This window comes from Rhinoderma darwinii, chromosome 1, assembly GCF_050947455.1.
Source record: "Rhinoderma darwinii isolate aRhiDar2 chromosome 1, aRhiDar2.hap1, whole genome shotgun sequence".
Lineage (NCBI taxonomy): Eukaryota > Metazoa > Chordata > Amphibia > Anura > Rhinodermatidae > Rhinoderma > Rhinoderma darwinii.
The window spans coordinates 445,703,870-445,719,435 of NC_134687.1; the positions used below are offsets into that span (position 1 = coordinate 445,703,870).

The window sequence follows — 15,566 nt, forward strand, 5'->3', positions numbered from 1 at the left end:
AAAGAGGGAAATGTAAAAAAAATTGCTCTGTCCTCAAGGCCAAAATTGGCCGTGTCCTTAAAGGAACAGTGTCATCACAAATTATTTTTTTATATGTTAAAGATGTTAGTGCTTTATTAAAAACGTTTATATTCATTTGTGTGTTTGTGTTTTACTTTTTCTTATTTTTACACTTTTTCTTCCCTATGGGGGCTGCCATTTTTTGTTCCATTTCTGTGTGTGTCGATTAACGACACATACAGACATGGAATACGGCAGCCACAGTCCCATAGGGACTGCGAACGGCTCCCGTCCCATTGACTGCAGTGTACGGCGTCTGTGTGGGAACTGCGCATGTGCCGCTCCCACACAGTCCTATTCTAAATTGGCGCCGTCCGGCGCCATTTTCCTGTGGACCGGAAGTCGCGGCCGGACAGTAATATTACTACTTCCGGTCGCGGCTTCAGGATTTGTGCACTTGCACCAGCGGCAGCAAACGGAGCGGACGGGCCGGAGGGAGCCGCGGCGGCAGGAGCAGGTAAGAGATTTCAATGTATGTTCGTGTTTGTGTGTGTTTACTACTGTATGTAAACCTACTACACTGTGGGTTAGCTCAAAAAATGGCGACACACAGTGTAGGAGGTTACATCGTTCAAACCCCTCGTTTATCCCGGCACTAGCCAGGATAAAGGAGGGGGGGATGCTGAGAGCTCACTAGAGCGAGGGCTTTTAACCCAATGTTGCAATGCTGCAATTTTGGGAACAGCTCCATCTAGTGACCAAAAATGGGTAGTATTATAAATTAGAAATAATTTATAATATTACCTGGACTCGTGCAAAAAAATAAAAAAAATTTGAACAGTGTTTAATCACCCACACACTAAATGTTTAATTTTTTAAAAAAAAACATGTTTTTCTGGCAACACATTCCCTTTAAGGGGTTAAGTGCAATTATTATTATTTTTTATTGCACATCTAAATAGGTCTAAAATTGTTTTGTATAAAAAAAAGCCCCAAAAACTATCTACCCAGTGTCGGCCCTGCGCACCACTTAAATTATCTAATAGAGGAGGCAGAATGTGTGTGTCTTAGATCAGGTCCAGATGTGACAGATTTGCTGCAGATTCCACACTGCAAATCTGCAGCAATTTACAATACAAAACGAGTGTATGGGGTGTTGTAGCGGAAAAAAAATCAGCTAGAAATCGTAACAAAACCCGCATGCAACACACGTGGATTGTACTGCAAATTCATTTTGGATTTACAGCAAAATCTGCAGTGGAAATTATCCGCCATGTCTGGACTTCGCCTTAGGCTTCTATAAACAGCAAGTTCTGCGTCTACTAGAAGAAAAAAAGATGCAGGATGTATGAAAGTCTGGGAGAGGTACACTATATGGGTGTGTGAAAAAAAACAAAAAAAAACAATGAGTAGCAAATTTTGAAAAAATAATTAAATTACGTTATTCCCTGTATCCGGTGGCAAAGGGGTTAATATTGTGTTAAAAATGCATTCATAACTATTTATGTAATCTATAGACAGAAGAGAGCCTTTTTTTGGACTTGTTGTTCCCACATGTATGTGACTACAAAGAGGTTATTGATACCTACCAGCCAGACCTTTTCCAATGTCGAGGGCATATTGGCTCAGATCAAGCGTCACAGAAGTACAGAGGGAGGAAATCGCTGAAAAGACAAAAAGGATTAAAAGCCACTCATTCAACTTCCAAATGAATGTATTTCTTATTCAATTATTACATATAGACTTACTTTCAATCACATTTTCAGGATTACGCAGGAGAGACTTTTGAAGCATGGGTAAGACTTGTTCTTTAAATTCATCATGAGAAAGACGCTGCAGGAGTGGGGTACAACTCTCCTACAACCAAAACACATTCAAATAAGCCTGCCAGTGACGGACACTAAGGTAAAGCAGCCAATAAGAAAATGCCTTACCAGTATATAGTTCTGAGGTTTCACTTTACTCACGAGAACCATTTTCACATAGAAGTCCAAAAGATTACTCTGCAGGGGTGAGAAACACAATGGTAAATACAGGCACATTTCGACACACACACACACACACACACGCACGCACGCGCGCGCAATAACTGCCTGTCTCTAGGGGATGTTGTTAATAAAGTTAAATACAAAAAAAAACACAACACACAGGAGGAGACAGAGAGAAGAATGTAAGAGCTGCTCCTCACAGACACTGGCAGACATGATGATGAGATGCGGCTGGAGGTAGAAATATTTTATAACTTCTGCTCCTCAATCTACTATTTACCTGTTATATACCTGGACAGTGTCACCTGAATGCATTTTTAGTGACTAAACTTTGGCCTATATCATTCTTTTTTTTTTTTTAGACGTAGACAATTGCACTGATGTAAAAAAGGTATGAGAGCAGAAATTTAAATACACGTATATTAGAAATCTGTTTTATTTCCTATTCTATAAATAAATTAATAGAAAAATTAAAACGTAGACAACCCCTTTAAGCTCCTTGCACTTACCCTGTACTTATCCAGAATGGCCGTCTGATTTTGCTTCACGCAAAACTGTACAGCAAGGCCAAGCATGCCAGCGTATTTCTGGTTGGGTTCCAGGCTGAAAAGTGCATCCAGATATTTAGACACAAGGCCAGGATTCTGAGAAGATGGAAATATATGTTAAAAATGAAGAATATTTGTGTATGAAGCGATTATGTAAATGTATATATATATTGAATAGAAAGTGACGTGGAATACATGGACACTGTTGGACTTTATTCATGTGTTGGATTTGCCAAAGTCAAATCAGAAACCTATTCACTACAGGATCCATGGCAGAAAACCAAGGCTGACAATGGAAATTCTACTGCGGATGTGTAGTATGTGGATCCAAACATGGGTTAGCCCCCTTCAAAAGGGGCTAATCCATTGTATTTTTTATGCGTGGAATCCACAGGAATAAGTAGCATCCTACGATTTTTGGGGTATTTTTTTCTCCTGTGCCGCAGACAAAAATCTGTTCGGATTTTTTCCCCGCTGCATGTAATTGGGGTTAAAAAAAACGTCATTCACATGCATTGAAAGCGGATTGCCCTTGGATTTGACGTGTACTTTAGCGCGGTATTCGTCTCAAATCCAAAAGTATTAAACAGTGCCTAAAAATAAAGTTGGTATCACAAACCTCCTTCCATAATGTGTTCATCTTCTTTGAGGAACCTAGCACTGCATGCCTATGTGAGCCTCCTAATATGTCCATCAACAGAAACGACTGACACTCAACCTAATGTGGTGGGAAAAAAATAAAGTAAAAAAAAAAATAACAGTTAATACTGAACACATGAAAGTTACACGTTACATAAACACTGGTCTTAAATTGCAATCTAAAGCACATTTCCATTCCATGTAACCTGACAAGTATTTACACACCATTTTTTTCAATGTCTCTCCTTCCTGCTTTTCAGGGATGGCAAACACAACTCTGGCAATGACACAGGTCCATGACAAGGCCAATGAGGCAGCGGAGCCACTACTTTTGCTGGAAAACATCAAATAATAAATTAATGTCTAGCTCTCAATGAAACTTACAAATAGTAAAGCCACAGAAATCAGAAACTACCTTGGTTCTACATTCTTGTTCCCCACTCCCGATGTCTGAAGACACTGCAGAACGTTCTTAGCAGTGGCGTCCGGCTGGGATTCCACCAGTTGTTGGATAACAGACTGAAGAGCTCGACGGGACCCGGCATCCCTGTGAAATAAACCCAAGTAGCACAGCCAAGTGATGTCAAAGCCTCAACTTAAAGAGGCTCTGTCACCAGATTTTGCAACCCCTATCTGCTATTGCAGCAGATCGGCGCTGCAATGTAGATTACAGTAACGTTTTTATTTTTAAAAAACGAGCATTTTTGGCCAAGTTATGACCATTTTTGTAGTTATGCAAATGAGGCTTGCAAAAATCCAAGTGGGTGTGTTTAAAAGTAAAAGTCCAAGTGGGCGTGTATTATGTGCGTACATCGGGGCGTTTTTAATACTTTTACTAGCTGGGCGCTCTGAAGAGAAGTAACATCCTCTTCTCTTCAGAACGCCCAGCTTCTGACAGTGCAGATCTGTGACGTCACTCACAGGTCCTGCATCGTGACGGCCACATCGGCACCAGAGGCTACAGTTGATTCTGCAGCAGCATCAGCGTTTGCAGGTAAGATCGACTTACCTGCAAACGCTGATGCTGCTGCAGAATCAACTGTAGCCTCTGGTGCCGATGTGGCCGTCACGATGCAGGACCTGTGAGTGACGTCACAGATCTGCACTGTCAGAAGCTGGGCGTTCTGAAGAGAAGAGGATGTTACTTCTCTTCAGAGCGCCCAGCTAGTGAAAGTATTAAAAACGCCCCGATGTACGCACATAATACACGCCCACTTGGACTTTTACTTTTAACCCCTTCCCGCTCCTTGACGTACTATTACGTCATGGCAGCTGTATCGTTCGCGCTCCATGCCGTAATAGTACGTCTCGGGAGTAACGGCCGTTTCGGCCGTCCTCCCGACACATACAGGAGCTGTGACGCTGCTGTCTTGTTCAGCAGCTGTCACAGCTCCTACAGCGGGGACCGATCGCTGTGTCCCCGCTGATTAACCCCTTAAAAGCCGCGTTCTATAGAGATCGCGGCTTTTTAGGGGTTAAGCTGCCATCGCCGGCCTGCTACGCGATAGCGGCCGGCGATGGTGACTATGGCAACCGGACACCAAACAATGGCGTCCGGCTATGCCATAGACGGAAGCCTAGTGGGTCCTGACAACGTCAGGACCCACTATGCTTGCTGTCAGTGAGTAGCTGACAGTTCTAATACACTGCACTACGCATGTAGTGCAGTGTATTAGAATAGCGATCAGGGCCTCCTGCCCTCAAGTCCCCTAGTGGGACAAAGTAATAAAGTAAAAAAAAAGTTAAAAAAAGATGTGTAAAAATAAGAAAATAAAAGTTTTAAAAGTAATAAAAGTAAAAGTCCCACTTTTTCCCTTATCAGTCCTTTATTATTAATAAAAATATATAAACAAACAAATAAACTGTACATAATTGGTATCGCCGCGTCCGCAACGGCCTGAACTACAAAATTATTTTGTTATTTATCCCGCACGGTGAACGCCGTAAAAAAAAATATTAATAAACCGTACCACAATCACAATTGTTTGGTCACTTCACCTCCCAAAAAATGGAATAAAAAGAGATCAAAAAGTCGCATGTACCTAAAAATGGTACTGATGGAAAATACAGTTCGTTACGCAAAAAATAAGTCCTCGCACGGCTTTATTGATGGAAAAATAAAAACGTTCTGGCTCTTAGAATAAGGTAACACAAAAAGTGAATGATTGTTTACAAAACGTATTTTATTGTGCAAACGCCATAAGACATAAAAAAAAACTATAAACATCTGGTATCGCCGTGATCGTATCGCCCCGCAGAATAAAGTTAATATATCATTTATAGCGCACGGTGAACGCTGTAAAAAAAAAAGTATACAAAAACAATAGTAGAATTGCTGTTTTTTAGTCACCACGCCACCTAAAAATGGAATAAAAACTGATCAAAAAGCCGCATGCACCCCAAGAAAACTACAATGGATTCCTCAAGGGGTCTAGTTTCCAAATTGGGGTCACTTTTGGGGGGTTTCCAATGTTTTGGCACCACAAGACCTCTTCAAACCGGACATGGTGCCTAATAAAAAAGAGGGCTCAAAATCCGCTAGGTCCTCCTTTGCTTCGGAGGCCGGTGCTTCAGTCCATTACCGCCCGAGGGCCACATGTGGGATATTTATCAAAACTGCAGAATCTGGGCAATACGTATTAAGTTGCGTTTCTCTGATAAATCCTTTTGTGTTATAAAAAAAATGGTATAAAAAGAGTAAATTTCACCTCTACTTTGCTCTAAATTTCTGTGAAACACCTAAAGGGTTCATAAACTTCTAAATGCTGTTGTGAATACTTTGAGGGGTCTAGTTTCTAAAATGGGGTGTTTGATAGGGGTTTCTAATATATGGGCCCCTCAAAGCAACTTCAGAAATGAACTGGAACCTAAAAAAATAAATAAATGAGGCAATACTTCGCTTCTTACATTATACTGATAATGAGCCGTGCCCACCCCAAGATTACCCCAGTTTTGACCGTTTGTATAAACGGAGACCCCTATTAGACCGTTCCAGTGCCCGGTTTTCCCAAGCATACACCCCCGAGAAGTGTTTTTCTATTGATGAGTCCCTGGTACATTTTAAAGGGAGGGTTCAATTCCGCCAGTACCTGCCAGGTAAGAGGGCAAGGTATGGCGTGAAGATGTATGAGCTGTGCGAGAGTGCATCAGGGTATACCTACAGGTTTAGGATATATGAAGGAAAGGCCACCCCCAAACCAGACTGCATCCTGGACTACAATAGGTACATGGGAGGGATGGACTTGTCAAATCAAGTCCTGAAGCCCTACAATGCCATGCGGTGTGGTATGAGAAGCTGGCCGGGCACATCATACAGATGGCTTTGTACAATGCGTATGTGCTACGTCGATGTGCAGGCCAGAGGGGAACTTTCCTGGAATTTCAAGATCTAATCTTTAGGGACCAGGAAGGGGGGGCACCCAGTACTTCTGGAAGCGAGGCCACACGCATCGTACCAGGGCAACACTTTCCAGGAGAAGTTCCCCAAACCGGTGGAAAGGGAAAGAGTCAAAAGAGGTGCAGAGTCTGCTATAAGAGGGGGATAAGGAAGAACACAATATACCAATGTGACACGTGTCCCGAAAAACCAGGGCTCTGTATAAAAGATTGTTTTAAAATGTATCATACATCCCTTGATTTTTAATTTACCCTGATGCACTCCGCACAGCTTACCCCCCTCATCTTTCCCTTCTGAGCCCTGCCGTATGCCCAGGCAGCTGATAACAGCCACATGTAGGGTATTGTCGTACCCAGGAGAACCCACATTACAATTTAAGGGGTGTATATCTCCGGTGGCGCATGCTGGGCACACTATATTGGACACTGAAATGGCATATACATATATAAAATTGCAAATCTCACACTGCACCATCTGCTGCGCATTATCTTTTACACAGTACCTGTGGGGTCAAAATGCTCACTACACCTCTAGATGAATGTCTTAAGGGGTGTAGTTTTTAAAATGGGGTCACTTCTCGGGGGTTTCAACTGTACTGGTACCTCAGGGGCTTCTGCACACATGACTTAGCACCAGAAAAGCTCCAGTAGGCCAAATGGTGGTCCTTTCCTTCTGAGCCCTCCCATGGGCCCAAAGGGCAGTTTATCACCACAAATGGGGTATTGCCGCACTAAGGACAAATTGGGCAACAAAATGGGGTATGTTGTTCCTTGTGAAAATAAGAAATTTTGATCAAAAATGACATCTTATTGGAAAAAATATCATTTTTTTCATTTCACAGCCCAATTCAAATAGGTGCTGTGAAAAAACTGTGCGGTCAAAATGATAACAAAAACCATAAATGAATTCCTTGAGGGGTGTAGTTTCCAAAATGGGGTCACTTCTGGTGGGTTTCCATTGCTTTGATACCTCTGGGGCTCTGCAAATGCAACATGGCACCCGAAAACCAATCCAGCAAAATCTGGACTCCAACAAACACATAGCGCTCCTTTCCGTCTGAGCCCTCCCATGGGCCCAAACGGCAGTTTATCACCACAAATGGGGTATTGCCGCACTAAGGACAAATTGGGCAACAAAATGGGGTATGTTGTTCCCTGTGAAAATAAGAAAATGTGATCAAAAATGACATTTTATTGGAAAAAATATCATTTTTTTCATTTCACAGCCCAATTCAAATAGGTGCTGTGAAAAAACTGTGCGGTCAAAATGATAACAAAAACCATAAATGAATTCCTTGAGGGGTGTAATTTCCAAAATGGGGTCACTTCTGGTGGGTTTCCATTGTTTTGATACCTCAACGCCTCTTCAAACCTGGCATGCTGCCTAAAATATATTCTAATAAAAAAGAGGCCTCAAAATGCACTAGGTGCTTCTTTGCTTCTAGGGCTTGTGTTTTAGTCCACGAGCGCAGTAGGGCCACATGTGGGACATTTCTAAAAACTGCAGAATCTGGACAATACATATTTAGTAGTGTTTCTCTGGTAAAACCTTCTCTGTTACTAAAAAAAAATTTAATAAAATTGAAATTCAGCAGAAAAAATGAAATTTGCAAATTTCATTTCCACTTTGCTTTAATTCCTGTGAAATGCCTGAAGGGTTAAAAAACTTTCTATATGCTGTTTTGAATACTTTGAGGGGTCTAGTTTTTAAAATGGGGTGTTTTATGGGGGTTTCTAATACATAGGCCCCTCAAATCCACTTCAGAACTGAACTGGCACCTTCAAAAAAAGGCTTTTGAAATTTTCTTAAGAATATGAGAAATTGCTGTTTATGTTCTAAGCCTTGTAACGTCCAAGAAAAATAAAATAATGTTCAAAAAACGATGCCAATCTAAAGTAGACATATGGGAAATGTGAACTAGTAACTATTTTGGGTGGTATAACCGTCTGTTTTTCAAGCAGATGCATTTAAATTCTGAAAAATGCTATTTTTTGTAAATTTTCTCTAAATTTTGCAATTTTTCACAAATAAAGACTGAATATATCGACCAAATTTTACCACGAACATGAAGCCCAAAGTGTCACGAGAAAACAATCTCAGAATCGCTTGGATAGGTTTAAGCATTCCGACGTTATTACCACATAAAGTGAAATATGTCAGATTTGAAAAATGGGCTCTGAGCCTTAAGGCCCAAACTAGGCTGCGTCCTTAAGGGGTTAAACACACCCACTTGGACTTTTGCAAGCCTCATTTGCATAACATACAGATATGGTCATAATTGGGCCAAAAATGCTCGTTTTTTTAAAATAAAAACGTTACTGTAATCTACATTGCAGCGCCTATCTGCTGCAATAGCAGATAGGGCTTGCAAAATCTGGTGACAGAGCCTCTTTAAGTTAGAACTCAACTAAAGCAGTAATGGAAATCTCACCTGTATCGATGCAATGTCAGGCAGAATAATTTGGAGAGACCTTTAACGGCAGCCTCTGGCAGATCTGGAAGGAAAAATATACTTATATTGTACACAGCAAAGTACACTATATTTTTTGTTATGAACACTATTAGAAGATCTCAAAATAGAACACTGCATTTAGTTGGGTGTAATATGCATACTTTATGCTCATTCCAGCCAGACATGGTAGGCTGTGGCATTCATTCCAGTGATCAAGAGTGAAAGACGTGGATGACCAAACAAGACTAGATCCAACATTTTACCCCAAAGTATACGGCAATATTTGATTACTTGGTTTACATCATCTTTAAAGTGTAGCTAAACGTTTGACAAACTTCTGACATGTCATAGAGACATGTCAGAAGTTTGGATTGGTGGGGGTCCGAGCACTGAGACCTCCACCAATCGCTAGAACTAAGCAGCTGAAGCGCTCCTGTGAGCGCTCAGCCGCTTCGTGTCTGTTTGGCTTTTTCCGGAAAGCCGATGTATCGGAGTACCGGCTCATAGACTTCCTATCGAGTGCGTACACTGATACATTTATTTCTGGAAAAATCCGAACAGACACGAAGCAGCTGAACGCTCACACGAGGGGTTCAGCTGCTTCGTTCTAGCGATTGGTGGGGGTCTCAGTGCTCCGACCCCCACCAATCCAAACTTCTCACATGTCTCTGACATGTCAGAAGTTTGTCAAACGTTTAGGTACACTTTAATACAGTATCAAATATGGTCACTATAGCATAAAAATAAGGTAAGAGGGTTTCCTCGTGGTCAGAAAACATTTTTCCCCCTCCTGTTGTAAACATAAAAGGCAGAGCATTTACTGCTACACAGATGATACCCACCTTTAGAGGAAATACATAACTTCAATTCATTCAAAATTTCCTTCCGTTCTTTCACACTCGATGTTGTGACTTTTGCTGCAAACTTCTTCAGAGTATCCTGTACCTAGAATAAGTAGTAAAAATCTTAGCTGTCCAGAAAAGTAAAGAGGTACAAAGAAGTTACCTATATTAAATTACATACATGGATTTATTATATATTGGAGAGGTAAATGTCCAAAGGAGATTACAATTACATATGATTTGATGTATATTAACTCTTTAGTTATAAAGGTATTTTCAGCCCTAGGGCTCATGCACACGAGCATATTACTGCTCCATATACCCTCTGAGTTGTACAGAGCCATTATATGGCACATACGAATCCCCCAAAAAACGATAATAGTGCCATGCTCCATCACATGCTGTATTACAAAACTATTCTCCTCTTGATGCATTGCCTCTAGGGGAGAATATCTAATACTGCGGCGCTGATTAGCGAACCATAAGGTGGCACATGCGGTTTCTAGATCTGTACCCCGGGCGCCATAGAGCTGCCTGCAGTAGTATGGAGCCATAGGGGACGCCTGTTCTAAAGATCGGTGGGGGTCCCAGCGATCATACATTTATCACTTATCCTGTAGATAGGCGATAAATGACCCACTCTCTCTAGAAAGGACCCCAGGGCTGTCTGTGCAGTGTTCCTGCGGTTAGTGCTTACTATATGTTACCCTAACAGCAGCTTGTGTCATAGTGACACAGTACAATGTATTAACGTACAGGCGTGTGCTAATACATTATAAGTAAAAAATAAAGATGTTAAAAAGTTATAACTTTGCGGTAGGGATGGGCGATTTTGTCAAAAAATAAAATCTAGATTTTTTTTCAACACTGGGCGATTTTCGATTTGAATCTCGATTTTCTTATTTTTTTCTGTTTATTTAACAGTAATACCAAGAGATATTTATATAAAGAAAGTTTATTAAATTAACTATTTAACATATATTGCTATAATTATTGTATGTAACTTCACAACTTTTAACCTCTGCAAATCCTTTAATTTATCATAAATCCAATTGGAAAAATGTCTAATAGATTATAACTTTTGTGTTCCCCGGCAGGGAACAGGTCAACAGAATCTATAATCAATGATGCGCTGCATGCACTAACATCCCTCTCTGCCAGTCACCACCACTGCCGTTCTCCGACATTGCCAGATTCACGCGACTGATCGAACCGTCTGTGTCTCAGCCGTATTTCCCAGCCTGATCATGGTACATGTGAACGGGACTGCTGGCATCAGTCATTTAGGCTACAGTCACACGACAGTGAAAAAAAAATGGCCATTAAAAACATATCAATGGTCAGTTTTTCATGTCCATTTTGTATCAGTGTCTCCAAATTCTCATCCGTTTCCAGTCCGTCTATCATGGCCGTAAGAAAAAAAAAAGAAAAAAAAAAAGGATGGATTTCATTTGTCAGGGTAGATAGTACCCCAGTGCCCACATATAGTAAGTGCCACAGTGCTCACATGTAGTGACAGTGCCCACATGGTACCACCCTCCAAATATAGTGCCACAGTGCCCATGTCGACAGTGCCACAACCCCTTGCAGATAGCACATGTAGCTAGCACCCGCACATGTAGCTAGCACCCACACATGTAGCTCGCAGCACCCCACGCTCCCTTGCAGATCGCAGCACCACCCCCCTCCCTTGTAGATCGCGCCGCTGTAGCTGCCCCTAGGAGCTGAATCCCTGGCCAGAGGTTGCCGACACTTTGGCCTCGGATTCAGCTCCTAGTGGGAGCTACAGCGGCGCGATCTATAAGGGGGTTGCGGTGCGATCTACAAGGTATGAGGGGGGGGGGGTGCGATCTACAAGGTACAAGGGGGGGGGTGCGATCTACAAGGTACAAGGGGGGTGGTGGTGCGATCTGCAAGCGGGTGCTATCTACAGCGGCATGATCTATAAGGGGGGGGGGTGTTATCTACAGCGGGGTTGTATTGCTATATACAAGGAGTCCCTTCTTCCTCCATGGAAATGCTGTTCCGTGCTGTATCATTTTCTTCAGTACAGAACAGCAGTTCCTTTTGGAAGCAGAGATAGGACGGGGTAGATCAGGCAGTGACGAGGCGGCGGTGAGAAGCGACGGCGCCACTAAAGCATCGATCCTACGATTCTGTTAAAAACCAGAATCGCCAGAGACCTTGAGGGCGAATTAATCAAATTAATTTGATTAATCGCCCAGCCCTAGTTCATGGGATTAAATAAAATTTATTTCGTTATTTGTGATTGCCGGAGTCGTGTTCTGGGGGAGGGATTGTTTTCACTCTTATGATATGGAGAAGGTTATATGCCATGTATTTTTCTTTATTGTATGATGTATCTTATGTGTTGCTCTACTATGAGCATATTATTTGTGATCTTTATATTTGTTAAAAAAATTTGAAAATGTTTTCAATAAAAATTATGTTTATAAAACAAAAATGTCCACAAAAAAAAGTCATTATTTAGCATAAAATATATTTTACTACCCATACATTATATAAAAACAAAAAACTATACATATTCGGTATCTACACAACCATAATTTAACAGGTTATTTACCACGAAACGTAAACGGTATAAAAAAAACATTAAAAAAATACAGAAAATCATTTTTTTCTATATACACTCTGCAAGAATAAATTACATCACACAGTAATTTATTTGTACCCTCAAACTGTGCAGGAAAAATGTTACATTTTTCCCACACAAAAAAAGGCCTCACTCACTCTTCAGCTGTCGGCAGACAAGGGCAAGCCTGTGTGATTCTTTTGTGAGAGATCACAGTCTTGTACTTGTCTGCCGAGAGCTGAAGAGTGAGTGGCGCACGGCAACACGCTCTCCGGCACTTGCTGTGGCACTGTCCATAGCGGATTGGACAGTGTCACAGCCATAGTAACACGCCCCCTTGCCAGTTCAGGTGGTTATTTCATTATCGTGCCCCAAATATAATGGCACCGATATCTTAATAATGGAGGAGGGTAGGAAAAAAAATGTAAAAAGTGCCCCAGGGTTTGTGCAGTCCTGCCTATTACAGGCCACACATGTATGGGCAGGTGAAAGGTTCTCTTTTTGTATTTTAGTTTTTCACTCCCCGCCTTCCTAGTCATAACTGTTTTTATTTTTCCGTCAATAGAGTGGTGTGACGGCTTATTTTTTGCGAGAGGAGTTTCTAATGGCACCATTTAAAGTACCATATAATGTACTGGGAAACTGAAAAAATATTATTTGCGGACTGAAATTGGGAAAAACTGTGATTCCTACATTGTTTTCTTTTTACGTCTTTCACCGTGCGGTAAAAACGAAACCATAACTTTATTCTGCGGCTCGATAGGATTACAGGGAAATCAAATTTTTATAGGGATTTTTTTATATATTTTCCTAAAAAAATACTTTGTTAAAAAAAAATATTGGTTTTGTTTCACCACATTCTGAGAGCAATAGCTTTTTTATTTTTCCGTGGATTGAGCTGTGGGAGTGCTTATTTTTGGCGGGACAAGCTGTATTTTTTTTATTGGTACCATTTTATGGTACATATAACTTTTTGATCACTTTTTATTACATTTTAAGAGCGAAGGTGACCAAAAAACAGCTATTTTGGTGTTTTAAATTTTTACAGCGTTCACCATGCAAGTTAAATAAGGGTATATTATAGTTCGGACTCTTACACTCGCAGCAATACGACTTCTGTTTATTTTTTAACATTACTTTATAAGAAAAAAAATCTGAAAAGTTTTTTTTTTTAAACTTTTAATATTTTTTATTTCATTAATAACTTTATGAAACTTTTTTTTACATTTTTAGTACACAGCTGACACCCGTGGAGTATGGCTGAGCACGCTTCATACTTACGGGGTTAATGCAGACAAGACGATCTGTATTATATGTCAGATTTCTCAGATGTCCATCCAATAACATGAATTTTTTTTTTTAACTTTTGCACAGAATTCATCAAGTCCAATTTATAATATCCAAAAACCAGGGCAAGTATATGGGTATGTTCACACAGGGTGGATACGCTGCGTAACAGCACACAGCGTATCCATCCTGTGTGCCGCAGGGAATTTCGGCCGAAAGACAGCACCAAATTGTGGTGCAGTCTTTCGACTGGAATGTCCACGGCGGAAAATTGCACCTTAGAAAAAAAAAAAAAAAAAAGGCCGGCCGGCCTGGGCGAAGAAGCAATTTAGAGCATTTTTTCTGCTCCGTATTTACGTAGTCCGTGGATGAGATTTGTTTTTATCTCATCCACTTTGTTGCTACTGTATTTGCTGTGGATTTTCCGCAACTAATTCCAATGCGGAAAAAATGGGCGCACTGAAAATTTTGTTGCAGAAATTTTCTGTGACGTAAAATCAGTTCCATTCATCTGATGGGGTTGGCGCTGCAGAAGGTGTATGGTTTTCTGTAGATTCCATTCAGATGAAAGGAGGAATTCCTGTCAGGGTAAGTTCACACGCAGTGGTTTCAGATGTAATTCGGGCGTTTTACGCCTCCAATTACGCCTGAAAAACGGCTCCATTACGCTTACAAACATCTGCCCATTGCTTGCAATGGGTTTTACGGTGTTCTGTTCCCACGAGGTGTCATTTTATGCGTCGCTGTCAAAATACGGCGCGTAAAAAGATGCCTGTGAAAAAGAAGTGCATGTCACTTCCTGGGACGTTTTTGGAGCGGTTTTTCATTGACTCCATTGAAAAACAGCTCCAATAACGGCCGTAAAATATGGCACGAAAAACGCGAGTACTTGAAAAAACGTCTAAAAATTAGGAGCTGTTTTTGCCTGAAAACAGCTCCGTATTTTCAGATGTTTTTTTGCTAAGCGTGTGAACATACCCTCAGAAAATCTGCCGCATGTGACTACACCCTAACAGCCTGCCCTATAAAAGGGTCCACACAATTTATGTTGCTATACATAACTATGCTCCACCAAGCACTCTCAAATACATTATGTAAAAGCCTGTGCCCTCCCACGGCCTAAACTATTACATCAGGCTCCTTTAAGAATGTGTACACTGATAACTATTTACATAACATCCATAGATAGCATTCATATAAGGCTATGTTCACACACAAACTCAAAAACGTCTGAAAATACGGTGCGGTTTTCAAGGGAAAACAGCTCCTGATTTTCAGACGTTTTCTTAAGCCACTCGCGATTTTCGCTGTTTTTGGAGCTTTTTTTCAATAGAGAATGAAAAACAGCTCCAAAAACATCCTGCACTTGTTTTTCCTTGTAAAAAAAAGGCCCATCGGAACAGAAGGCCGTTTTTCCCATTGAACTCAATGGGCAGATGTTTGGAGGCCGTGTGAACATACCCTTAGGCTTCAGCTACACAACTCCAATATGGCAAGTCACATACATTCCATTAAAGGAACAGTGTCACCCCAAAAAATTTTTTAATATGTTAAAGATGTTAGTGCTTTATTAAAAACGTTTGGATTAATTTGTGTGTTTGTGTTTTACTTTTTCTTATTTTTACACTTTTTCTTCCCTATGGGGGCTGCCATTTTTTTTTCCATTTCTGAATGTGTCGATTAACGACACATACAGACATGGAATATGGCAGCTCCAGTCCCATAGGGACTGCGAACGGGGCCCGTTCCATCCACTATCATGTACGCCGCTGTGTGGGAACGGCGCATGCGCCGCTCCCACACAGTTAAATTTGAAATGC

The 15,566-nt window shown here is 41.0% G+C and overlaps 1 protein-coding gene across 2 annotated transcripts in view; it reads right to left on the reverse strand.

Moving 5' to 3' along the window:
- Positions 1–15,566, reverse strand: part of GCN1 (GCN1 activator of EIF2AK4) — a 59,795-nt gene that overhangs the window by 42,815 nt on the left and 1,414 nt on the right. For both annotated transcript variants that reach the window (XM_075831174.1, XM_075831166.1), the window contains exons 2-10: positions 9,867–9,969; positions 9,004–9,067; positions 3,591–3,722; positions 3,401–3,509; positions 3,156–3,254; positions 2,498–2,632; positions 1,935–2,003; positions 1,749–1,857; positions 1,590–1,664 (exon numbers count right to left, since the gene is read on the reverse strand). In XM_075831174.1, coding sequence (XP_075687289.1) covers positions 1,590–1,664; positions 1,749–1,857; positions 1,935–2,003; positions 2,498–2,632; positions 3,156–3,254; positions 3,401–3,509; positions 3,591–3,722; positions 9,004–9,067; positions 9,867–9,969 — 895 coding nt within the window. The remainder of the gene's footprint in view (positions 1–1,589; positions 1,665–1,748; positions 1,858–1,934; positions 2,004–2,497; positions 2,633–3,155; positions 3,255–3,400; positions 3,510–3,590; positions 3,723–9,003; positions 9,068–9,866; positions 9,970–15,566) is intronic.